This window comes from Empidonax traillii, unplaced genomic scaffold (assembly GCF_003031625.1).
Source record: "Empidonax traillii isolate 1590-97213 ecotype Southwest subspecies unplaced genomic scaffold, ASM303162v1 scaffold1180:size316073, whole genome shotgun sequence".
In the NCBI taxonomy this organism is placed as follows: Eukaryota; Metazoa; Chordata; class Aves; order Passeriformes; family Tyrannidae; genus Empidonax; species Empidonax traillii.
In genome coordinates this window covers 127,379-154,382 of record NW_020956373.1, presented here as the reverse complement: position 1 = coordinate 154,382, position 27,004 = coordinate 127,379, and the positions used below count along the sequence as shown (strand labels likewise).

General features: G+C 37.1%; 1 protein-coding gene across 1 annotated transcript in view; it reads left to right on the top strand.

The window, feature by feature from the left end:
- ANOS1 (anosmin 1) overlaps positions 1-27,004 on the top strand; it is a 133,499-nt gene that overhangs the window by 18,293 nt on the left and 88,202 nt on the right. Inside the window, exon 2 of the mRNA XM_027905618.1 lies at positions 4,867-4,914. Within this exon, the coding sequence (XP_027761419.1) occupies positions 4,867-4,914 (48 nt within the window). The remainder of the gene's footprint in view (positions 1-4,866; positions 4,915-27,004) is intronic.

The following is a 27,004-nucleotide window of genomic DNA, read 5'->3' as shown; positions in this document are numbered from 1 at the left end:
GTTATTTGAAGGGTTTATTTCTATGCTTTTTTGTCATTTTGAAAGAATCGGTGAGGTCGTCGGGAGAGGCAAATTTTGAGAGATAGTAGTTTCACTCAAAAGTGAATTGAAAATTGGGCAAGGGAGAAGAGACTTCCAAAACTGATAATGGGTATACAGATACTGTCATAGCAAATTCAGTGACTAGTACATTTTTTATAGATCATCTGTGGCATTTCAAAAGAAGTGTTATATCTCCTAAGATAATTGTCGACAGAGATGCAAATGAAATAATTTTTTTTTTTTGCCATTCCTCAAATTAAGGACCAGCTTTTAGTTGCTTGTGAAGGTTATTAGCTTTTTTTTTTCCCTGGGGCACACTGTAGATAGAAGATCCATTTTTTTTTGCTTCTCTGCATGTGTTTTTTTCCTTTCAAGAGTTGCTGCACAGCTTTTCTTTTTCTAAAGGCATAATAGGGCACAGAACAAGGACATTTATGGTTTACCAGGGGAAAGCAAATGTGCACATATACTTGCTGAAATGTAGCCTAGTAAGACTGATTAGAGATGCCAATTTAACAGTTTCATTGCAAATATGTGTGGCATGTATTTTCTTTAAAAGTTTGAATGATAAGTCTTGTAATATTTGTCTGTTTTGTTTAAAGTTTTTTTCTCCATCTTGTCCTTGCTTTGGTAAGCTCTTGTCCTTATATGACTTCAAAATGTCCTGGTCTTTGAAGGTCTGATTCTGGAAGTTGGTCTGCATTTTCATTCTTGGCAGACTGAAAGTGTGTGGGGCTCAGGTGGTGATCTGAGTTCCTCTACTCTATCTATGATATGCTGTTGAAGAAGTCTCACTTACCTGATGTCTTTCATATGATGTGTCAGGCCTGGGAAGAAGGATACTTGGAGTGTGCCCTGTTGAGTGCAGTTTATTTTCTTCAGTGTACTGCAAGGTTAAGATACTTCAAGGTTGCTGAAGGTATACTGGTGCAAGGCTTACAGATGGGTCTATTGAACTCTTCCTTGAGGCCATTTCGGCACCATAGAGTTAAGCCACCACTTAAGACTGAGTCAAAACTCTCATTTGGCATAAGTCAGGTCAGGATTGGGTTTGAACAGAAACAGACATGAGGGAAATTTCTCATAGTTTGAAATTATGTTTTCAGCCAGGTAAACAAACAGGAACAATAAACACATGTTATGGATGTTTCTGATTAACCATTTGCTAAGATGCAGAGTGAAGGAGAGCCTTCGTATAGCATTTGTACTTCCTCTGATACCCTGTTGTTCAAAGGAAACTTGCAGAATTTGCTTTTTCTTCTTGTGCAATGAAAGATGATTGACGTCATGTGAATGTAAGTTTGTACAAAGCTGAAGTTGCTAAACAATACTTTTACTTATTGATAAACTTACCTTTTAACTCAAGCGCTAATACTTTTCAGTAGAGAAATGAAAACAGTTGTAGATGTTGAAATTATCAAGTAGGGGAGCTACACATCTGGACATTTATGACTTCATTGTCTCAAGTAACAGATATAATTTAAAAGCAGAGGTGCTTTTTCTAGTTCAGTGGAAAGTAGCAGTGTAACTAAAACAAAGTGGTGAGCTGCTACTAATCTGTTATTGCAATCAGCTACCTCTGTCACATTTTATATGAAGAAGAAAGGGGGGATAAATTGATAGTAACACATGAAATATCGTTTTAACATTACTGCTGGCTAGATCTTTAAATGGAAATAATAAATCCTCATACAGCATTGAGGGTAATACTGAAGAATTCCCACTAGCATATGTTATTTATGGCTGTTCTAAAGTTTTATTACTTCTATTTATGTCTCTTTTCAAAGGATTTTTGACCTGACATGGTGCTCATAGTTAACTAATGTTATGCTAGCAAATTTCAGTTTTAGCTAAATTCTACAGTAATGATAAATAAAAGTGGTATCATAAAATCAAGTAGTGATTGCATTTTAATCTGCTGGAACATAACATAAATTTTCATAAAATACTGAAATTAATTGATTTTTTTTTTTTTTAATTACTCCTAAATAAGCCTACAAGTGGAAAGGAGTAATCATCCCTAGAGTTCCTTAGGTAATACAGGAGTAGGAATTTTTAGTATTACAACTTATATGGAAAAAAAGGCTTATATAAAAGTTTCTGAAGTTCAGATCAAAAGGTGTGGTGAAAGCCAAACCATTTTGTGATTCTATGATTATGGAGGCTGTTGAAGCCACACATTCACAGAATGACTGAAGTTGGAAGGGATCTTTAAAGGTCATCTAGGCCCCCTCCTTGTCCTGGGATCTTTTATGAGATCATACTCGTTGCTGAACAATTCCAGTGATGGAACATTTACCACTTCTCTTGGCAGTCTGTCTCAGTATCTATCTCACCACACTCAATGCAAAAGGTTTCTTTGCTATATCCAAAATAGATCTACCTTCTCTCAGCTTAAAACTGTTGCCTCTTGTTCTGTTACTACAGACCTTGGTGAAAAGTCTGTCTTTCTCATAAGCCCCCTTTATATGTTGAAAAATTGCAATAAGGTCTCCCTAGAGTGTTCTCCAGGCTAACAACCCCAACTCTCTCGGCCTTTATTGAGCTCCGGTCTTCAGATCATTTTCGTGGCCCTCCTCTGGACCTGCTCCAACAGGTCCATGACCTTCTTGTCCTGGGGACTCCAGTACTGGATGTAGTTCTCTATGTGGGGCTCATGAGAGCAGATTAGAGGGGGACAGTCCCTTACCTTGACCTGCTGGCCACACGTTGGGAGCTTTTGTGAACATATAATATACTTGTATGAAGACATGCACAAACAGGATCTATTGAAACACTCACAAAGAGAGCCAGCTTCAAAGCGTAGGCTTCATAGTTGTGGTAGCAAGTCACTGTATTCAAGCTTGTAAGCTTTGGTGAGATCAGAACATAGTGCTGCAGTTTTGAGAAACTGTTCTAGTTGTCTCAGTTACAATGTTTCTAATGTATTTGTTTCTCTTTCTGAATCGTATTTGATGTATATAAAGAGAATAATTTTGAATTTATTGGTGTGTGTTTTATACGTAAACAATTATGTATTGTTGTTGTTAAAAGCCAGCTGGCAACTAAGCTCACTCAATTGCCCCCCTGGGTGGGATGTGGGAGACAATCAGAAGAGTACAAGTGAGAAAACTCATGGGTTGAGATAAAGACAGTTTAATAGGTAAAGCAAAAGCCATGCACACAAGCAAAGCAAGGAATTATTTCACTGCTTCCTGTGGGGAGGCAGATGTTCAGCCATCACCATGAAAGCTGGGCTTTGTTAAGCATAATGGAGACTGGGGTCAAATGCCATAACTCCAAAGATACCCCCTTCCTCCTTCTCTCCCCAGCATTATATGTTGAGCATGATGCCATAGCGTACGGAATATCCCTTTGGCCGGTTGGGATCAGCTGTCCCAATTTTGTCCTCTTCTAACTCCTTGTTCACCTTCAGCCTTCTCCCTGTTGCAATTGGGTGCAGAAAAGACTTTGATGCTGTATGTAAGCCCTGCTCAGCAGTAAAAAAAACATCCCTGTTATGAGCACTGTTTCCAGCAGAAATCCAAAGCATAACCCATACTAGCTACTGTGAAGAAAATCTATCCTAGCTGAAACCAACACATGTATATATACATTATTCTATTATTTGCATCACCCTTTATTAAAAAAAAAAAAAAAAAAAAAGGAGAAAAAGGTATACTGCTGCTGTATTAGTCCTCTGTATTCTGACCTACCTCCTTGGAAGCTGATCTCCAGACCTATAGTTGGTGCCAATGGCAAAGATGTACTACAATCACATTAATTCATCCCTGTGGGAATACCTTGCCTAATTCATATGAAATCAGACTCACAATTGTAGTCAGATTCTGAACAACAAATTTGCCAGAATCTTCATCCATTCTGTTTCTGGAGTATAAACTTATAAATTACAGAAGCAATACATACATATGAGGTCCTAAGTACATGAACATGCACTCTGTGTTGCAGAGTTTGTACCCTATTTCTCATGTTCAGTCTAAAGAGTCACTCAGTTATTCCTGATGTTGTTTTGGTCTTCCTCTATACAGAAAGTGAATCATTATTTTTTCTCATCTGTTAACACCACAAACATATGTTTCCCTTTTCTGAGCTCTGCTTTTTTAAAAACAGGAAATATTGTTTCCAAAATTCACTCTTCAGAAGCTTCTCTAGGAGAACAGCAAGTTGCTGTTTGTTCCTGTGCCAGTTTTGTATTTATCTTTCTGTTCTCATTGTGTTTTCTTTTCCTTTAGCTTAAATTATTATTTTGCATGTTATACTTTATCAGTTGTTTTACTGCAGTCAAGATAAATGAGAGCTATAGTGTTTCTTTATCTGGAAAATGCACTTTATTATCAAAAATATAAAATATAAAATAAAATTGGCACAGATGTCTTTGGTAAACTCATGTCTCATTTAATTGAATTTTCCATTTAGTTCAAGGTTGTTCATTGTCTTTCCTTGATAATGTATTTTAAGTATCATGCAATATTGAAATGTGACTAATGGACTTTATGTTCATGAATCACTACCAATCTATATCAATTTCTTAAATGCAAGTGTTACCTTTTGTCTGCTTTTTAGCAATTCTAGACAGTAAGTGTTTACAAAGATGGAGTAAAAGATGAGTGGTCAGTTTTCCACCAAACTTGTCTGGTCTCTTTATACTTGCCTGAGCCTCTTCCGCCACACAAGGGAGCGGGAGTCAGCATTGGTACTTGTGTTGTGGCAAAACATCATTCTCTAAGCAGAACCAGATGGCATTTTCTATTTTAACACATTAGGGTGGACATATCTAGTCTGAAAGAAATATTAATATTTCTTTACTTTTCGTTTATCTTTCAGAACAATGGGTCACTTGCTTGGTGCCAGAATCATAAACAGTGTTCAAAGGTAAGTTCAGTTTTCCCCCCTCATTTAAGTTACCTAGCTGCTTTCAATTTCATCTATAGATTAAATGCTTCTCTTCATAGTCTATTTTCAGAAGCATCTGTTTATATTTTATTTATAAACCTCAACCTATAATAAAATATCAAAAATTAAAACCAAGTGATTTACTCTTTCAGGACAAAGGAATCATGTTTGAGGATACACATCAAGCATAGTTAAACTATAATTCTGTGGTTATAACAAAGTTTACACTGGCTAAAATCTGATGTATCCTTTGTGTTTTTTCAGCTTTTGTGGTCAGAAGAGAGTAAAACTGTCAATAACTTTAAAATCTTCCTTCAACAGCATGAAGCTATGTTAACATTCAGTTTCGGTATTTAATTTTTAGCTGGATGCTGAATTTCTTTGAAAACATTCTTGATACAAATCCCAGTGGCTCTACTGATGCCCTGTCCTATCTTAGCTTTGTAATCCTGAAAGCCTGAAGGGTAGGTGACATAATTGTCAACTGATTTTTATTGTGCAAGAATCTCTCTATGGTGCCTGGAGGGAAGCAGCAATGATTTGGGAGCTTTGGTGGATCAGGTGGAATTACACATTTTGGCGCTGACTGTTCATAAAAATCATGGAAGTTGCATCCATTGGAAATTTTTCGGAAAATGCTCAAGGTAGTATTTTTGTCTAAACATCCTGAAAATGTATTTCTACAATAATTTAGACCTTTTAACTTCAATAATTATTCTTTATTCATGAAGGCTGTACTGTAAATGGGATAAAATCTAAGTAGCATTGTTCTGTAATAATAATGTAATCTGTGTAAATATGGATGCTAACCCTTGATTTTAACACATGCTGATTTCTTCTATACATTTAAAGAGTGAGATTACTGATTCACTGCTCTAGCTTCTGTTGACATAAATGGAATTGGAAATGGGACATTTTGGTATTGACTGTTCCATGGCGGGTAAATAAAACAAAGTTGATTGCTTTTGTCAGTATTAAAATCCAGGGTATAACAATGTCAGTATAAGAAAAGAATGGAACATTTCCTATTAGTTCTGCCTCACTGCTAAGGGTTGCACTTCTGCAATGAAATTTCACCATTCTCAGAAACGCCAAACAGAGGTGCAGAGAATGTGTTTCATGGTAACCGAATTGCCTTGGAAGCAAAGCATGAGGGCCTTGTACCACAGTGATCCCGGTATAATTTTTGTTTAGCTACCAACGCTACTGCGGTAAATAATCTGAAAGGTTATCCAGTGGCTTGTGTCTGCCCAACAAAGAAGGAATAGTACAAGAAAAGTAGTCCAGCTTTTAAGGCAGGGCAGAGTTTACAGGAGTATCTCTCTGAGTTCCTCACAAGTTTATGCAATCCACAGAAGGTTCCATAAGATGTTATGGATTTAAAGTTTACTTTAAGATTTTATTAGTCTCTTGAAATCAGTGTAAGAAGGCTACAAATTAATATTTTACTGTATTACAAAACACAATAATATCTCAAGTTTTAAATTACTTAACATATACTTTACAGTCGTGTTACCTTATGTTTTTCATTCTTTTTTAAGAAGGTAATATATTTTCCTTAGAAAGCAGCTTTGCCATATTTGGAAAATAACTAAACTTGATCAAATTGTTAGCAGACCTGAACATAAGCAGAATGTTGTCTTTTCAGAATGGCTTTAGTTTTCTGTGTTTTGCAATAAGAAGTCAAACAACTGTATTTTCTAATTGAAACTTTCAAAGTGATGCCGGGAATTGAGTTAACCTTTTAAAAGAGAAAATTCCTTTCACTGCTTCTCAGCACCTTGATGGAGGAGGTTTATATGAGTATGGCATGTAGTGGAGGATCCCACAAGGAATGGTGTGATACTTGACCTTATACTAACTAACACAGAAGGCCTCATTGAGATGTAAAGTTTGGGGACAACCTTACCTGAGATTGTGGAATTCAGCATTGGGCAAGAAGGAAGCAGGGCAGCAAGTAAAATTGGAACCAGGAATTTAAGGAGAGCTAACTTTAGCACTTTAGTGGTCTTCTTTGAAGAATCCTAGGGAAACAGGTCCTAGGGAATCCTAGGGAAACAGGAAAGAGTGGTCAAGGAGAGCTGGTTGATATTAAAGGATCACTTCCGCAGGGCTCAAGAACGATGCATCCTGATGAGCAAGAAATCAGGCAAAGTGGACAAGAGACCTGTGTAGATGAATAAAGAACTCATGTTGTTACACAAGCATAAGCAGGAAATAGACAGGAAATGAAAACAGGATCAGGTCACTTGGAATGAGAATAGAAAGGTTGTCAGAGTAAGGAGAAAGGAGGCAAGGAAGGCCAAGGCCCATCTGGAATTAATGGAGTGGGGACCATGGTAACAGAGGGTGTGGAGAAGGCAGAGTTACTGAATGCCTTCAGTGCATCCATCTTCACTGGCAAGACCAGCCCTCAAGAATCTCTGACCCAGGAGACCAGGGTGAAGGAATATTTTAAGGAAGACTTTCTCTTGGTCATGCAGCACTGGGTTAGAGAGCACCCTGACCATCCACAAGTCTATTGGCTCTGACAGGATGTATCCATAAATGCTAGGAGATCTGGCAAATACCATAGCTAGGCCAGTCAATCATTTTTGGAAGGTTGATCAGGTGATCAAGGGAGGTACCTGAGGACTGGAAGAAAACAAATTTTACCCCAGTCTTCAAAAGGGGCAAGGAGGACGACACAGGGAACTACAGATCAGTCAACCTCAACTCAATCCCTGAAAAGGTGGTGGAGCACCTCACTCTGGAGGCTATCTCTGTCCACATGGATGACAAGAAGGTGATAAGAAGTAGTCACTGCGGATTCACTGAAGGTAAGTCATACTAATGCAACCTGATTGCCTTCTACAATGAAACAACTACCTGCACAGATAAGCAAAAAGCAATGGATGTTGTCTACCTCAGCTTCAGAAAGGCTTTTGACACTGTCTCTCACAATATCCTCATAGCATAGGCAAACTTTACAAGTGTGGACTGGATGAGTAGACAATGAGGTGGATTAAGAACAGGCTGAACGACAGGTCCCAGAGGATCATTATCAGTGACACTTGGTCTAGTTGGAGGTCTGTCACTTGTGGTGTCCCTCAAGGTTCAATACTGGGCCTAGTATTGTTTAACTTACTCATCAGTGACTTGGATGGAGGGGCAGATGCCTCCTCAGCAAATTTGCTGATGACACAAAGCTGGGAGGCGTGGCCAATACCCCAGGGGGCTGTGCAGCCCTTCAGAAGGACCTCGATAGGTTGGAGAGATGGGCAGAGAAGAACTGTGTGAAATTCAACGAAGTACAGGGCCCTGCACCTGGGGGAGAGTAACCTCAGGCACCACAAATACAGGCTGGGGGGGCTGACCTGCTGAAAGCATCTCTATGGAGAAGGACCTTTGAGGTGATTTTTGGTAAACTGCAGATGACAGGAGGCATCCATCTGCTTTGTTAGGGGGTTGATTTTGGAGCACGGAAGTATCTTTTGTTTGCACACATGTTTGCATCTGATACACAATAGAGAAATTTTACTTGGCAGTTGCATCAATGTATTAGACAATGACTGATAGAACAATAAAAGATGTAGTTAATTTAGTAACTTTTCTATTATTTTAGTCTTTCATAGAACAGTTTATAAGATGGAAGAGGTACATTGTGGTCCGTCTCCTTACTTGTAACATACCTAAACTCAATTTTATTTTAGAAGCTTTTATTTTTTCTGAAGACAGATGGTAGCCTGTAAATGTAAAAGTCCTGAATGGGAAATGGAACTATGGAGAAAAAGAAATAAATTATAAAGCATCCAAGCTTTTGCATGTATTTTCTCCTCGTTGAACCTTTGATGTCTGTTATGATTTCATTTTACCTAGACCTGATCTGAGAAAAAAACCCAGTTTTAAAGTCTCTGTCCATTATTCTCTGAGAATAAGATCAGTCTGACATAAAATACTGTAGAAATTTTGTGGCTACTTTTTTGTACATAGAATAATTAGGAAAAATATCTTAATATCAGCACAGAGTGAAAATTATTTTTTTCCTTTTGGAAGTCTGTGGTCTTTAAGAATACTTCCGTAGTTGAAGATAGCTCCCGATAAAGTAGCGTTTCATTTTGTTTGGTCAGTAAAGTACCTCTAAAGCTAATTTCAGCTATTATACCATTGCCCTCTAATACAAGTGTAAACAACAGATGCCTATTTGAAGATGAACATCTTTGGCCAGTTTTTCACAGTGGTGCAAATCTAATGAACCAAAGTGGTTTTAACTTGCACAGGAACAGTTGTAGATCTCTACCTGCATCCCAAATGGCTATTTATGTTAGTTATATTAATGGAGCAAGTCACAAAAGCATGACTCTGAGCAGCAAAATATGTACTAGTGATTTTACATATAATTTAATTGAATGAGATCTCTCCAGAGGTCTGTTTTGCAAGATAAAAGAGCTCTTGAATGTTTGCCCTGTTTGACATAAATGTGTGTAATTTCAATATGTTAAAATACTCTTATAATTAGGACAACTGTAGGATCAACAAATAAATTGCCATTTGTGGTTACAATATTTACTAATTCACTGCCATCATGTACTCCTGCTTGTCTGCTGGCACTGCGTTGAAACAGACTGAGGGCTTTCTTTCTTGGATTCTTGTCAACTGCCTGGTTGGCTTCCACTGTGCTTATGAATACTGAGGTAAAATTGGCACTGTAGTTGATGATGTTAGAGAAATTCCTTGGAAGTGGATTTAAAATGCAAATTTCTTTGTCCGAATTCATTCATAGTTCCACTCTTTTGTTTGAGCTCATGCTTATTAAGTTGTAGATGATTCCCTTCTAAGGGGACAGAGGGTCCAATATGCTGACTGGGCCCAACCCATAGAAGGTCTGCTGTCTCCCTGTGGCCTGGGTAAGGATACTACCGGAAAACTTTCTAGCCTGTTGAGGCCCTGAGACTACTACTCATTACTGATCTTCCATTTAGGAATGATGAAGCGGCAACATGCACTTGAGGATGATCAAAAAGGACTTCATGCACTTGAGGATGTTTGGGAAGGGAATTTGGGACACAAGTTGTATTTTCGTCCATATTTCTAGTTGAAGGCAGCAATAATATAAGAAACAGGCTGAGTCTACTAATAGATGGCTCTGTGGCTGGTGTCACTGCCAAAATTTTGGGTTTTTTGACAACTAGTTTATCATCTACTGAATGCTTCACCCATCAAATCCATATCTATCCAATTTAGAGAGACATATATTGGGGGGGACCCTGTTAAAGACCTGGTAAAGCTGTTCTGTGTGTCATGAATCACCTCCTTATCCTTTATGCACCTTAGCATAGCTTCTAGGAGGATCTGTTCTATAATTTCCCAGGCACAGAGATAAGGCTGACAGGTTGGTAGCTCTCAGGGTCCTCCTTTGTACCCTTTTAAAAAAATGGCTGCAATGTTTCCCTTTTTCCAGTCACCTGGGACTTCATCTGTATGCTGTGACTTTTCAAATATCATGGTAACTATACCAGCCAATTCCCTCTAGACTCTGGGATACATCTCACCAGGTTCCATAGACCTATGCATGTCAGGTTCCTGACCTTACAGTTGGAGGGCTTTGCTCTCTCAGTCCCTCTCTTGCAGTTTATCCACTCAAGAGGTGTGGCAAGAGTGGTTGCCATTGAAGACTATGGGAAAAAAAGTTGTTGAATAAATACCTCAGTGCTCTCCCTATTGGGCCGTGTCCCTTTACTCTTCCCAGGGCCGATGTCCTTGCTTGCACTGCCTGTGTGTTTCCTTCTTAGCCTTTAGCTTAACCAAGAGGTCTCCACTCATCTATGCTGGTCTCTTGCCTTCCTTTCTTGATTTCTTACACCTGGTAATCTAGTGCTTTTGTACTTTATGGAACATGTCCTTAAAGATCTGCCAACTGTGTTCTGCTCCCTTTAGAGCACCTCCCAGCAGGTCCTGTTAACTAACTTCTGGAAGAGCTGGAAGTTTGCTTTCCAAAAATTTAAGGTCCTGATTCACTCTTCATCTGACCGATATCCCTCAGGACTGCAAACTTTATGATGATTGCATCCCAGGCTGCCTGCAGTCTTGACATCACCAATTAACTCACTTGAACTAAAGCATTGTAATAACCTTTGAGCTTGTTGATCAATCTCCTACTAACAGGTCTATGTCGATTTAAGTACTACATGATATTTGAAATACTGTCAGAATCTGGCCTAAGAAAATAGTCTTCAAGAATGACTCAAGTACTTCAAGGGTAAAAATGTTGCACCAGAGGTTTATTAATTTTTTACAATGGCAATAAATTGGTTTTTGTTGTATTTTGAACTCCTACACTGGGTTAACCTTTGCTATTGGATTTAACTTTCAAGTTACATATTTCCTTTTTTTTTTTTTTTTTTTTCCCCTACCTCTCCTTAACTTATCCTCTGAAAGATCTTTATGTGGTATTTTGCCTCTTTCTCTCCACTAGTGCTACTGTTCTGGATGGCCATCTTCCTATTTCTTACAAATCTATTTAAGAATCAGTGAATTGTTTATGTCGGAAGATCTTAGATCTTCTAATACAACGCTTCTACTCAAGCAGGGTCAGCTAGGCCAGGTTGTCCAGAATCACATCCAGTTGGGTTTTGAGTATCTCTGCACATGAAAACCACAACCTCTCTGGGCAGCCTCTTTCAGTGCATGTCTGCCTGGCAGTAAGAGAATTTCTATTTCCTGTTTTTTAATTTGTACCTATTGCCCCTTGTTTAGTCCATGGGCATGACTGAGAAGAATCTGTTTCACTCTTCTTCGTTGCATCCCAATGGGTATTTATAACATGGGTAAGATCCCTCTGAACCTTCTCTCCAGGTTGAACAATCCCAGCTCTTTGAACTTCTCTGTATATGGCAGATGCTCCAGCTCCCTAATGGTATTCTTGATCCAGTGTTTTCTTCTTGTCTTCTATTTATGGTTTCTAAACCCAAAATGACTCCCCTGCTTCCACTTGCAAAGCTCATGTCCTTAAAATCCCGCTGCCTTTTGTTGTCTTATTAGCAGTGATTCATGCTAAACTGTTTGTTTAGCATTTACTGTTCCTGCTCCGTTTTTCCTGTTTGCTTTTGCAGTGTGAGCCCCATATTCCAAGGCCATTCAAGTACTTGGAAGTGCTGAGCACATAACAGGTGCTTCACTATAAAAACAACAGTGAGAATCAATTGCTACTGAGAGTAATATGAAATGACAAACCATCCTGCATTGATGCTGGCTTAGCTAAAAATGTATTTTAGCCCTAAGCGGAGGAGGTGGTGGTGGTGCAATGACTGGGAAGGGCATTTCAAAAGAGTTTGTGGAGATAATTAATTTTTTTAAATTTATTTTACAGCTTCTTACACAAGGTTTTCTTTTAGTAGGCAACTGAAAGTGAAGAGACCAGCAGGCATGATTTAGAGCTGCATGTGCAGTGGCATTTACAAGGACTGGAGATAAATGGGGTCATCATAATGCACTCTGAATTGCAATACAACTTTCTTGTTCCCAGTAGCCAAGGTAGTGGTCCCTTATTGATTGATTCTGCAGGAAGAGTGAAACGCTATCTTTTGAGTTTCTGGAACTGAGAGGAAAATGTGAAAATAAAGATAAATAAGTTTACAAATGCTGCAGCCAAATAAACAGACTGTTTGACTATTTAAAAAAGAAATCTCTAATTTCTTTATAAATGTACACTCCTGAATCCCATATGTGAGCAATTGTTTCTGGCTTCAAGCTGAGATCTTTCCAAAGATAATGCAGGTGAAAAGGTGAGTTAATGGTTTAAACAATTAGAATTTTGATGCAGTCTTCCATCTATCAAAGCCCACTGAAATGAAAACTCACAGTTTTAATTTGTGCCTCCAGCATCTAATTCAGTCTGAAATGGTGTCAGCAATTTGCCCTACCCACAGTATTGTCATTCTTATGTTAAACTTTCTGTGCACACATGCTGGGAGACTTCTATAAAACATATTAGTGTGCATTTGAGAGATCATTAGCCTGAAGTAGCTGGAACATTCCAGGTTTCTTAACCGGGAAACTCACCTCTCTGCTGGAAAGGATGTCAAGCCACTGTTATTTAAACAATAAAGCTACAGCAGGATAGGGATAGCATTGTAAAATTTAGTAGGAATGGTGGTATCATGATTTAAATGGCACCCATGAGAGAGCAAGATAATGAATGTTTTGATTTTTGGCTAAAAAGACAGAATGAGTAAAAATTTCTTTCTTGATCTACCAGACAGATTGTTTTTCTTTCATTTAGTAAAAGATAAGGTAAAACGATTTAATAGAATCAGAGTTCATAAGACTTGATCAGATTATTGGTCTGCTAAATAGATGAAAATAATCCTGATCATATAAGAAATAAGAAGACAGTTGTAATACTTATTGCTGGAATTCTTATAGATTATTTGATTTTTTTTTATTATATTCATCTGTGAAAAGGTAAAGGGGGTTGAGATAACCCTAGTGGTTATATGACTAAAGCTGAACTAGCTAAGAAGTAGGTGGACTGAAGTTTCTGGATATTTGTGTTTGGGGAAGTAGAAGAATGAACTTCATGTTTCAGTGTTTATGTTGGTACAAAAGCATTAGTGTATAAATGTGCCGTGATGACAGGAATCCCTTTGTTCTCCAAGGGCCTTGAGAACTGACAAATAAACAGAGATAAAATCCAAACATTTTTCACAGTACTTTGTAATACTCTGATATATCGTTATCTATTTGTAAATATCAAGTTTTGGGTTTTTTTGGGTATTGAAAACATAGTTACGTTAGAACATGGGACACTGAAATAAGTGAAAATGAAGTAAGTTCATATTCCTCAACGTTGCTGTGTTGGATCACATCAGTCACCCTTCCAGTTTCATAATTGTGTTACCAGCTAGATTCTCCAGAGGTAAGTAAACCTACAGGTCTGGAGTAACTACTAGATAACTGCTAGAAAAAACCTTACTTGAGCCCTCTTACTTTGTGTGATATTGTGAAACATGAAGGGTATGTCCTTTTCAAGACACTAGTTTTGGTTTCTCAGTTCTTGCTGCTTACTGTTTTGTTCAACTTAAATGTTTTTGCCTTGGCAGAACAGATGTCAGGGCTTTATGGAAAGTGGTGTGCTTGGCCTTCTCTCTGAATGATGCTGCTGACAAAATTCTGTCTCTAGTACAAATAATTAGAATCACTTCCCTTTTTCTCTTGTTAAAAGATCATTACCTCTGCTAGAGCCCTTATGATAGGCAGGGAGGAAAGGACCATATTGGTTTTCTGTCCCTGTACCCCAGGTTTTTGTTCATGCAGAATTCTGCTAAGGTTCTCATTGATCCTCAGTGTGGATTTATGGAAAAGGTTGTCTCGTTTGAGGCTTGCTGTTTTGGCCAGTTGTATCTGGTCCTTTTTTTAAGGAGATAATCAAGTCTGATCACTGTGCCGTTTGAAATTTGACCTCCTGAATACTGAGCAGACTAAGCCAATGCTGAGCATAACCAGCCAAAGATTAAGTAACCCTCTTTGACAGAGAAAGGATGCGAAATTGTCATTAATGACTGAATTGTGCCAACACCAGCTTTGAGGATAATGGCATAGCAGTCTCAGCTCCGGTCTCAGAAATGCAAATGCTGGCTTTAGACTTAAGTCTGCATACTCTACACTGTTTACAGACATGCACTACAGCTAAAGGGAGAAACGTGTGGGCGTGCACTCATACACACATACACACATACCCAACAGATATTTATTGAAGCTGGCATGCCGAAGCACTAAATGCTTCTTTAACTTAGCTTTATCTGCTTCAGTGAACACTCTTCAAAATCCGAGGATATTCAGACTGCAGAACCCTTTATTTAGAGCTATTTAAGCACAAACATAATCCCTTCCGAGAAACTTTCGAAATACCAATGGAGCTATGCAGCCTAATCAGTTGTAAATTTTTGTCATCTAGAAAGCTGTTTATTGAGTAATGTGATGGTTGGGACTTGGCTCCCTGCCAAATGCCCAACCCCTCAGTAGCAGCCCCTCTCTTCCCCTCTTTCTACTTCCCCCAGGGCAAAGGAAAAAAACTATGCAAATTGAAGAACCTGAAAATCAAGCTAGTTATATAAAAAATATATTTTATGTATATTACAGTTAAGATGCTATGTACACAGCAAATGGGAATCCAAACACCCCCAAAGGGATAGGGAAAGGGGAAAAAGGGACAAAAGGAAACAAAAAGGGACACCGATAGATATGCACAATCAAACCCGAGAACTAGTAAAATAACTAGTAAAACAAATCTCACCACGTCCCTTAGAAAGCAGGATTGGCAGACACTGCCAGCACTCTCCAAGCTTCCATGTGGCAGGTCAGTGGATGCTGCAGGCCTCAGCCTTAGATAAGCGAGACCAGCGCAGGGACCCACTGTTCCCAAACTCCGGCGGAAGAGAAGAGAAACTAAGGCCACTCCTCCCCTCTTATTTATACCACGATTTATATAAAAATTGTATGGAATACTGGGAACACTGCCCCTTCCTTGGTTACAAACTGGTAACCAGGGAAGGCCTAGATTAAAACCACCACAAGTAACATCTAGCAGCAGGACAGTCATCATTGGAGCAACACTAGTCAGACACTAAAGACAAATCGTACACCTGAGACTCAAGAAAGTTAGCAGCAAATATGCTTGAAAGTAAGCAGAAGATTTATCTTTCTAAATCATTAGTTTCCCCAGGTCTTTTCTCACTCACTTTACTCAAACCTTGTACGTATTTTTTTCTCCTCTTTCAATAACTTTGCACTGTATATGCAGAGGGATATATATAACATGAAAGTGTATTTGAAATTTTGATTTCCCAAATATAATCTTAGGTCCCAAAGCTCAGCTGCATGAATTGCTATTAGGAAATTTCAATAGCTCACATAAATCAGAAAATGTGTACAAAATTTATAACTGTGCAGTTGAAATCAGAATCCTAATTTTATCTTATTAAAATACATTTCATTAACCTAATTAATTCTTAGTGCAACACAGGCTATAATAGTCTGTTTGAATGTATGGTCCTTTTCTCCTCTTGTGGGAGACAACTGCAGAGTTAGATCAAATATAGCTCTAGTTAAGTGACAAAGACAAAATGTACTTGCATTGACCTTTAATATAGTAATAAAATACGTTCAGCCACTGTAAAGAGTTTTGCTTGACTACACCAAGGCATTATTCAAAGCCCCCTGAAATAAAGAAAACTGACTTTAAACAAGCTTTATCTGTAAGGCAAGATTGTGCATTTTCAAGTGACCTACCTGGGAGTTTCTCCATTACTGTAATATTGAAGGAAATGTAAAAGTGTGCTTAGGCAGATGAGGTTACTGTGCTGAGAAGAAGGCAGCTGTCTTTGAGACACACAGGCAGGGATGTTAGCACCATCTTCTCCACACACTGAGCTGTAAGGAAAGCACTGAGCTGGAAGTGAGAGCTAAGACTGTTTTCCACTTTTGAGTGCCTGCAAAGAATTGGAAAGCTGTCCAAGCACAGAAGTATGGTCTGTCCTAAAACAGAAATTGCAGGTTTTGTTTTGTAACAATAACTGGGATATTTAATCAGACATTAATGAGTTAATTGCTGTTTAGTACTGACTGTATATTAGAATAACTCTCTATGCACAACAGACAAAAATGCTTCTGAAAGGGTGCAGTGTTAAAGAGCTAGTTTTGTGCTATGAATTTTAAGCAGACCTCCTCATTGAGTTTCCTTAAAAAGTTCCGCTTTAAGTCAGTTCAGGGTATAGTCTCAGGTTTACAGGTCAGAAAGGTAACTGGTTTTGACATTTCTTCCATAGTATTCACTAAACAATACAATTTACAAGCTTGCATTCTGATCTTAGTTTTATCAAATGTTTTTAGCTATTTCAATGGCCTGAAGAGTGTAAGCACATAGAGTCAGCATGGAACTATACAGGCAGAGGTCCCAACACTGAGATAGTGACAGGAAAGTACTTGGACCTCTTTTCTGAAGTCACTTATTTATCTACGATAAGTCTAAAGGCAGTTTCCTGCAGTGTAGTTTAAAATTGGTTTGCATCTTCATTTTATACAAGTTAGCAGTTATTTGGGGTGTAAAGTACAAGGGGAAATCATAGCCATATTTCTTGAATGTTGACATATGTATTTAATATGTATGGGAAATGTAAAGATGTATATTTGGGTTCATGTTCAACCTAAGCAGTTGTCCATGCAGGAGTACCAGCAGGATCCACTACACTGAAATGAAATAGGGCTATTATTTTAGAAATAACTATTCAACCTTATACTGTGTTGATGCTGCTGTATGTATACATAATAGGGATTTTTTGTTTCAGAAAGGTGTTTTCATGTTATGCATTTAGAAATTAAAGGATTAATTCTGTGAAGGGATTTTTTCCTTTGAAGTTTGAACCAGGAGACTGAGTTATGAACAGAGATCTTTTCCCTAGTATATCTAATGTTCTATTTGCTTTAAGTTGTAAAATCTGTGGATCCCAACAAATGTCAGTTTGAAGCCTCAGACTTTGGATAATACAGATGGATATGTTTTCTTTTTTTTCGTCAGAGAGGTGATATTTATTGTATCCAAAATAAATGAAATTTTAATATCCACAATAAACCATGCTATGAAAAGAAAATTGAGTTACAACACTTGGGATTTGAACTGCACCCTCGAAAGATAGTAGAATTTTTCCAGAGTTAGTAGTGCAGAATCAAATTTTAAAGCAGTTTCATATTAGGAGTGAAATCTCTCAAATTTTATGGTTTATGTAAAACATTAATCTATGTTGTTACTAACTGAATTTTGAATACCTTTTGGAAGGAAATAGACTTAATTTTGTTTTATGTAAACATGACACCCTGTTAGCCCTAGTAAACAACAAATTATTGGTTAAACTGTAGTTACCACTATATAATTTTTTTCAACTTACTTCCACTTAAATCAGGCTTTATTATTACATGGATTCTGATGTGTTGCTCTTCCTAATATTTGGAATTCTTTCAGTTTGTCCTGAGAATACAATATATACCCCTGAGCACATCTCTAGCCTGGCCCATGCAGCTTGTTTGAAGGAGAATTAACCAAGTTTGCTTCTGGGTGGCAGGAATGCTCGTGGGAGGTATGGACAGACTGGCTGCAGTTGTTAATTTTTGTTTGGATCTGGACCATATTGTTGAGTGATATCTGAGGATATCTTTATTCACTTACCAGGTGGCAGGTCTAAAGCTCCTAAAAGCCATCAGCAAGGGAGGAATTGCAGTTCTTGGTGTGAGATTTTTGAAAGGTTAGGATTTATAGCTGTAAAGAAGAATTGAAACAATGAGAGCTGATGCGCAACTACGTAAATCAATGAAGACATTACCAAACCTGTCTTTGCCACTTTAAGATTATTGGCTCAACAAACATTTCTTAAAGATCCACTGGTGTCTCAGAAAAAGTCTTCAACATCTTTTCACTGGAGATCTGTTGTGCTCATATATTATTTAGTGTTCTATTTTCCTACCATTATTTATCACTGAAGGTATATCTGCATGACAGAAGTATTGTGTTTCTTTAGAGTTCAGCTGTTCCTGCTACACAATTTCCTCATCCAAAATCATGTTTCAGTTTGTGACATACACAGCTCCTATGATAATTATAACCCACATTATTTGTGGGGTCATGGTACAGAAAAATAATCCCCTTTTAATTGCTTATTTTCTTCAAAAGATGAATGAAATATGTTTCATAACTAAATACTTTAAAATTAATCTATAGTTAAATAACACATTTGAATAACAAATTAGTGTTAAAAAAAGAAGAAGATATGTGGTTGGTAGCTTTCTTGCTTAATTTTTTTTCTTTTTAATTTCTAGCCCTTCCACTAAATAAGCTGAAATCAGGAGAACTAAAATAATGTAGCTGTATTGCGTAAATACTTTTTTTTTATTAAATGATAATAGTGGTGCAGAAAATCACAACGTGTACTTCATTCAAAGTAATATCCATCTGTAGGGGAAATCATCTGATTTTCATGTTTTCTAGGTTTAATAAGGGTTTAAAATGATTGCAGATTGAGAAATTTAATTCCTTAAATGGCAAGTAAGTAGGTCATCATCATCTTCAGGGAAAGACTAATTTGTCCTCATTATTCCTGAGTCCAGCATTATGCAAATTCACTTTATAATACACTTGAAAGTAGTTATTGTAGGGAAGTGGGTGTATCTATATGCAGTACTCTCAACATTTTTATTCTGACAACATCAACATCAAAATAGATTTGCAAACACTATTCATATACATGACTGTTTTTAACCACTAATACAGGAAGATTGAATTAATTAGAAATTAATCTTTTCTTCCCTTTTTTTACTGCTTCTATGGTAGAAAGATTGTTGAATGTAATACTGATTTAAAAGTGCTTGTGAATTGTATGGTGCATTTAATGGCTATTTAAACTTCTACTTTTGGCCGATTATATAAAAATGTTAAAAGACATTGATGGTATTCTGTTGAAAAAAAAAAGTAATGGCATGGCATGGTGGTGAAAGAGCAGTGAACAGTAGTGTAGGCAGATCACAAACTTGCATCTTTGCCAACAAATGACGGATTATCATTTACCTGCCCTGCTAGCAGGATCCTAGTGGAGGCTTGTTGCACTTCTGCTATCCGCCTACCACACCTTCCTCTTGATAGAAAAATGAGTTGTGGTTTTAATTGTCTAATTTTTATTTTAAAAATGAAGTTTTTCAGCATGGAATTAAAAGAAGAAAGAAGATGTTATATTGTAATAATGTATTCCCCCCTCCCCCCAGAGCTGTCACAGTTTACTGAGTAGGTCAGTGTAGTTCAAACAGTTGCGTGTGTGGCAAGTGTGTTGTGTGTTTGTACAGAAACACACTTGATTGATCAGTTAGACCAGAGTGACATTTTAAGTGCATTACAGTTTGTTTTTTGGTGTTGTGTTTTTTTTTTCCCCCCTCTGGAGAAATACTGAAATACCTCAGTGCAGTTGTGCTTTTTATTGTAGTTCTATCAAACAGTGAACTTAGGGAAAAGCTCTTGAGTATGTTTTATTATGCTGTCATGGAAAGCTAGCACATTTTTTCTTATTGCTAACATTTGTTTGGTGATGACAGGTTATCAAACGGTACAGAGCTTTTTAACACCTTGGAAGAAGACAATAAAGGCACTTGTGACATTTTCTTAACAAGAAGCACAGTGTGTTTTGGGAAATCTGTCAGTGAGAAAACAGGCCTGTAAAGATGTCTGGCCTATATTGACCTTTCTGCCCCTTGTTTGTATTCTGCTCTCTCAGTTTTGTGAATGACTCCACGTTTGGTACTTGAAAGTAGACATCACATAATGAGGAAAGGATATGAATATGTTTCAGAAATGTTTTATTTTGCAATGGAAAAAATTGCACCCGGAAAATGATTATGCATTTTGTTCATGGCTCCAGATTATTATTATTAAAGGGAGTAAAAATATTTTCTTACTTAAATAAATTTTATATGTAATTATTTTGGGGTGGTCTGTCAAAGTGGTAGATGTTGCATCAAATCCAAGTACTACTGAAGCATGGTACTATATGCCTACAGTAATCTGAGCTCCTCTGTAATGATATATGACACTCACTTTGCATGCTCTGTGCTATATTTTATCCAGCATTTGGATAGCATGATATTCTGACCTTGTCTGATTGGTGATCTCATTTTCCATGAATGTTGCAAGAACAGTAAACAAAGCCTAGAAGAATTGTCAAGCTGACAAGTTGTATTGTTCTGTATCTCATCACGACAAAGGTACAGAAATTTATCCCTCTTGACACTTTTGTCTCTTGTAGTAAGAAAGCTTTAACTAACTTCTCTTTAGTTCTATAGTCTACCATCTAAAAATGCCACATCTTATAAAGAGAACAGGTAGAAAGGCTTTTAAGGAGAGGCCTCAGGGAGATGGAATAAGTTAAGAAAAAACAGCAGCAGCTAAATTGTCTAAGGGATTCCAAGACTGACAAGAGTGCATCAGAAGAAGAGTGTATGAAACATTTAAATGACGCTTCTGTGTTAAAACTTATAAATAACTATGAATTGAACTAGTGTGTAAATACATTGTACATATATGTCAGATAGGAAAATACTTTTGTGCATAAATCCCACAGACATTTACAGATGTCAGTGATTGCAGGAATGCTGAAATGGTTTTGTTTTATTGTGTTTTCATTTCACCTTCCTCTCTCACTCCTTCGAGAAACCTATAAACCAGAAACATTTCACCCTGTTCAAACTGTATGGGGGTTTTGCATCTGGAAAATTTGAACGTAAATCTGTATGTAACTTTCAGTTGAATATTGATCTTATTTTAATTGCCTTATTTAAATTCTATGTGCGAAAGATAAAGTCTGGGGTCTAGAATTGCATCTTGATAATGTGGTTGTACTTTAATTGCTTAAACTAGCTTTTGTGACTATTTTTGCTTTTAATGGGAAGTTGACAGTACACATCTTCAGCAGGTATTTATAAACAATGAGAACTTCAAAAATTAAGGCAGTATATAGCTAAGTGGCAGTCTGAATGGGAAGTGGGATTACAGTGTACTTTTACTGGGGTTTGGATGTAGGGTCTCTAATTTATTTATAACAAAGTTAATCATCTTCTAGTTGAACAGTTAAATACTGAGAACATCTCTTTTTTGAGTCGTCTTAAGCTTCAGCCAATTGATAGAAGATAAGCTTCTATACCCATCCCTCCCAGCACTTTCAAAGCTCAGTGGAGCTTACTATAAATGAATGACTCATACATAGGGTGGAACAAATGCACCATTGGTAGCCTACAGAGATAATAACACTGACCTCCGGTCATTTTACAAGGGAACTCTCTCGTGTAGGTCGACTTCCCACTGCTTTAAACCCAACCTAAATAGACCATTCACGGGGAACTGGATTGACAGATTAGAGATTTATATGCACAAATGTAGGCTTTAGCAGCATGGTCTCTGCACTTCAGGAGACGAGAAGTAGTTGAAATATCTGAGCACTTAAAGCAGAGGGACCCTTTTCTGTAAAAAAGTAGGTTTGTCAACTTCCCTTCAGACTTACTGAAGTATGTAGGGCAGTCATAAAAGTCCAACCTTGCGGTCTGTGTTTATGCAGGACTCCCAATAATATGAAATTATTTGGAAATAAGGGTTATGATAGCACTGCCGCTTCATATGGGACGTTGGAGTGGCTAAAAGAAGACATGATTTTAAATTCTAAGTCAAAATGCTTAAAAATGCATTTTTTACCTTCTCCCTTTCAAAACATATGCACACGCAAAGTGAGTAAATGGAAATAATTTTGCAAAAGTATGAAGTTTAGCATTTGTCAAATGATACCCATTTTAGAAGGATCTTGAGATACTAAATTTAAGCTTAAGAATCTAAAAGTAATAATATGTACTAGTTCAAATTTTTATACCACAGGGTATGACCTAAGTGCATCAAATATCTTCATCTTTCAACTGTGTTAATGCTCTTGTAATACAATTTGTCAGTGTATACTAGAAATATAATTTGTGCCTTTCTACAGAAAGAGATGTGTTCTTCTGCCTGATTTCAACAAAAGGTTATATTCAAAGGAATGATTTCAAAGCAGATGACAAATTACTGAAAAGACATTTTTATTGTACAATAGCATTCTCCCACAAAGAAAAACAAGGGGGGGGGGGGAGGAAGGGGAGACAATACTCCCCCCTCCACCCACCTCCAACATTCCCTAACACTAATTTAAGGAAAAACACACAAAGAGGAAACCTTCAGTGGCTTTCTTCTCTTAATTTCTTTTAAAGAATGAAAATCTTAATAGGTTCTTTCTGTTTTCCTGGTCCCTTCAGTAGAGAACATTTATCAACATGCAATTGGATCTCTCAAAAAAGTTGATTTGTAAAATGTTTATTCCTGTTATATTGTATCTGTAGAATATATGGCAAGTGCATCAGTGATACTTGATTTATAGAGACAGAAATAGTAAAAATATGTTGGAAATTTGTATGAAAGAATATGGTGAAACTATAAATGGGAGTTTCAGTCCAAATGTAGATATACCAATCTGACCCCCTTAGTCAGCCTTTATATGGAATATCAAATTCTAAACTAGATCATATGATATAAGCTGTGATCTGTTTTCAAGATGTTAATTATCTGAATGTCTTTTGATACCGTAGTTTTTATGTTTACTGAAAGTAGTGAAACTTTTCCTATTTCTTTTACAAGCTTCTACACTTTAAACTTAAGCGTTTCATGCCTGAGAAAATAACCTCTTTTTGATTGGTAATGCAGTATATCTATTTATTTAAAAATAAATAATTTTTATTCTCATTGAAACAAATTGATGTTTGCAATGACATTGAATTACCTGGCTCAGGAGGCTTTTCTTGAGACCTGAATCCAGAGTTCTTTACTTGGTCATGCCTCCCACAGAACAAATCCAACAAAGCTATTTCCTGGGACTTTTCTTACTTTGTATCCAGGCAAAATTTCAGTCAAACTCAAGACACTGCAGTCATATAAAATCTTCCTCCAGCAATAATACCCTTTAAATTGAAGATTGTGCAACTAGGCTTCAAACTTGCAGTGATTTTCTTTTTGGAAGATGCAGGATGCAGCTAGGATAACACACATGTATTTATTCTTTGTGCCTGGTTTATGATGGAGGTTTTTATTAATTGTCATTTTTTAGATAGAATTCATATTTGAAGTCTGGTTGTCTTTTTCCATATCTGAGCTTTTAAAAAATAACATAAAATGGAAACTGGTGTTCGGGAGAGATAGAACATTTTCACTTGTATTTCTGCTGTGTCATCTATATAAATAAGCATCTACCTATGCAGAAATGCACAATTCTCAAATATGCTAATCTTTCTTCCTTTCTAAATTCCACTTGCTTAAATTCTATTTTTAAAGGGTTTTGAGAGTCTTTTGATTCTTCTAATACGTGAATTAATCTTAACCTTTTCGTGACTTTTGCTAGCATTAATGAGGATGTTCCTTTCATTCATTTTTGGTTTAGAGTATATGTTTTTATAAAGCATGACCAGTCAAGGTTATGCTCAGAATGGCCATATTTGTTCTTAAATGTACCCAGGCTTCCAAAATAATGACAGCCAATCAGGATACTCTGAGAGACAACGCTTTCTAGGCTTTGAAAAAGAAACTGTGCAGCAAGAGGTCGCAGTGGAAAACTAGAAATCTGTCAAAGGGAATTGATAATCATCTGTCATAGGTTTCTGCGCTTGGGCCCAAATTGAGAAACATTTGTTCATGCTTTCTCTACTGTGTTTTTCAGGTAAAAATCCAGTCCCTAAGGAAGTCAGTGTAATTTTCTCTGAAAGTGTTAGTGTGGTAAGGAACAGCACTGAAGTTTATTGAACTTAGAGTACCATCATTGCAGATAGTGTCATTCTGAAGCTAAACAGTGGTGCTCTAGTTGGGATAATTCATGCTACTTCAGGATTTGCTTTTCTAGTTGATGCAGAAATATTTACAGAGGATTATAGCCTGAGGACCTAGAACCTATGGAGTGCTATTTGCAAGAATGTCTAGATAAAATGTCTATACATCTATAAATTGTATCTTACTGAAGGATTATGTCTGTGTAAAATACTATGATGACAATAAACTTCGTGTCACTATTTATAAAATTTATTAAATATCTCTTAGTGACTGATATATCTAGTTAGGCTGAAATTACAAGACAAAAATTAGTAGTTGCCTATTATTTCTTTAGTTATCTTTTTGTTCACTACCTACTCTTACAATGCAGCAATTAGGTAATTTGTTACGACAATAGAATTTAATTTATCTCCAGTGTTGCTCTGTTCTGGCGTTTACGGTGAAATAGATATTCTGTGAAGGCTGGGCATATCTCTAATTTTAGTCACCTTTTTTAGTTATAGTGTTGCACTTATTTGTTGAATAATTTTTATTTACCTGAGAAGCATGGGACTTATTTCTTATGGAGCTTTTGTGCACATTGCCATATAGGATCCTAACATAACCAAAGAATGAGCCTGCTGCTGTAGCGTGAAAGCACATATAATAGCAACACTCTTTTCTCTCTATATAGACATTGAGCAGCTTACTTTAGTGGACTCTGCTTTGAGCGGAGGGAGTTGGACTAGATGATCTCCAGGAGTCACTTCCAGCTTCAGCTATTCCATGATATAGATATAGGTATCATCCTGAAGTAATACACAAATTAAAAAATAGACCCTCTGATTGTATTTAATATGTGCTTGTTCACACAACCCAGTTCTTACCAGCCAAACTAGGTGTCTTAAGATAGAAAATTGAAAAGGAGAGATATGAAACACAAAAGGAAGAGTAGGCAGATATTGTCTTATTATCCAGCATAAAATTCTCTGTTTCCTTTGAAATGCAGATTTTGTTTAAAAGAGGAAAAAGAAGAGAAGCCGCATTTAGTTCATATTCAGGTTGATGTGAATTTTTTTAAAGGAACAGATAAAATACGTTGGAGGAGGGGTATGTACTAATTTTAGGCTTGTACAGGCTGTCTTTTGAGCTGCAAGAAAGCATAATGTCTTAATTTTTAGTAGTCTTTGTCACTGAGGAGAATTGCAGCTAGGACTGACGCTTATTTGGTCACTTTATAATTGCAGCTGACTTTATTCACAAGGGGACACTTCTTGTGTAATTCACAGTTATAAGAGGAATGCAGAAAAATATACATTATTCTGCACTGAGTTGCGCTATGACTATATTGTTATTACATGGAGTTAATTTGGGACACTAACTGACCTGCTAAATAGTGTCCTTGGTTTTTTGATACGCATTCACTCTTACTGGTCGTGAGAGGCTGCTCTAAGTCCTTGGGTAAGAAGTAAATCAACCCCTTTTTCTCCTCTCCTTTAAAGTTTAATTTACCTTCAACATGTGCTGTTATCATTCCTCAAGTTCAGCTGGTTGGTCTTTCTCACACTGAGCATTCACTTACCAGTGGTTCAGAGTTCTCTTAATGCAGTGCTAACTAGGTAAATTCTCTGGCTAGAACAATACATATCTTTCCTTCAAGCTGGACTGCAGGTTCTGGTTTGTTTACTACACTTTTTTGGGTTCTTATGGTACCACAGAGGAGGTTATTGTCCCCCAGGTGTTTATAATTTCTTCCCTCTTTGCAGTATATCCTTGTGATTAGTCCTTCTCCACTATGCTACTCCAGTGAGCATGTCATAACCTGTTTCAGTCAAAACAAGTTAATCTGGAAAAATGTACAGTTTTTGCTAAGGAGCTTCATTTTGACTGGAAAAAGTCAAAAGGCCCACCTACTTGAGGATATCTCAGAGTACAGTGTTCTCTTCTGCAGAGAGCACAACAGAACACAGAGGTGGGATATGGGGATCACCACAGCAAAATCTGAACATGGTACTTAAGACTCGGGGAGGTATCTGCTGTCACCCAGGGACAGAAAGTGTTTTTAAATGGTGAATTGCTTATAGGTGACTTTAATTCAGGTAGGAGTAAGATTCGTTTGATTTACCTGCAGTTGAGAAACACACGTTCTTATGGCGGATATACTTCAAGTTGTTCTGGCAAGTTCTGTGCTCTTTGTATTCTATAACTCCCCCATCTGTATAAGGAAGTGATTTTTACCTCCCGTGGACTTTTTTGAAAATACATAGATGTCATGAGGCTTAATCAAATACTTAGATATCATTAGTTCTGCTGTCCAACTGAAATATAATTCCATTGCGTAAGTTTTACATTACATAGTTGGCTTTATCTAAGAATTGAAATTTGTCCTTGGACGAAAACTGTAGTAGTGTTTGAAATTAAAGTATTACTTGTATCCTGCAGCTGTCTTTTTTAGAATGACGTATTTCAGTGAACATAAGAAACTTTTGCTGTCCAGTGTCTTTGTTAGGAGTCTGCATGAGCTCAAGTCTTTTGTAATTTTATTTAAATCAACAATGAGAGATGGGGAAGAAAGAAATATGGGTGCAAAACACATTAACACAATAGCAACCAAGGGTTGCTATTTTATCACTCTGGTGGAAGAGAGACTTGCTTTCTTGTAAAATGTTAGTCCTAGTTTTCTGTTGCCTT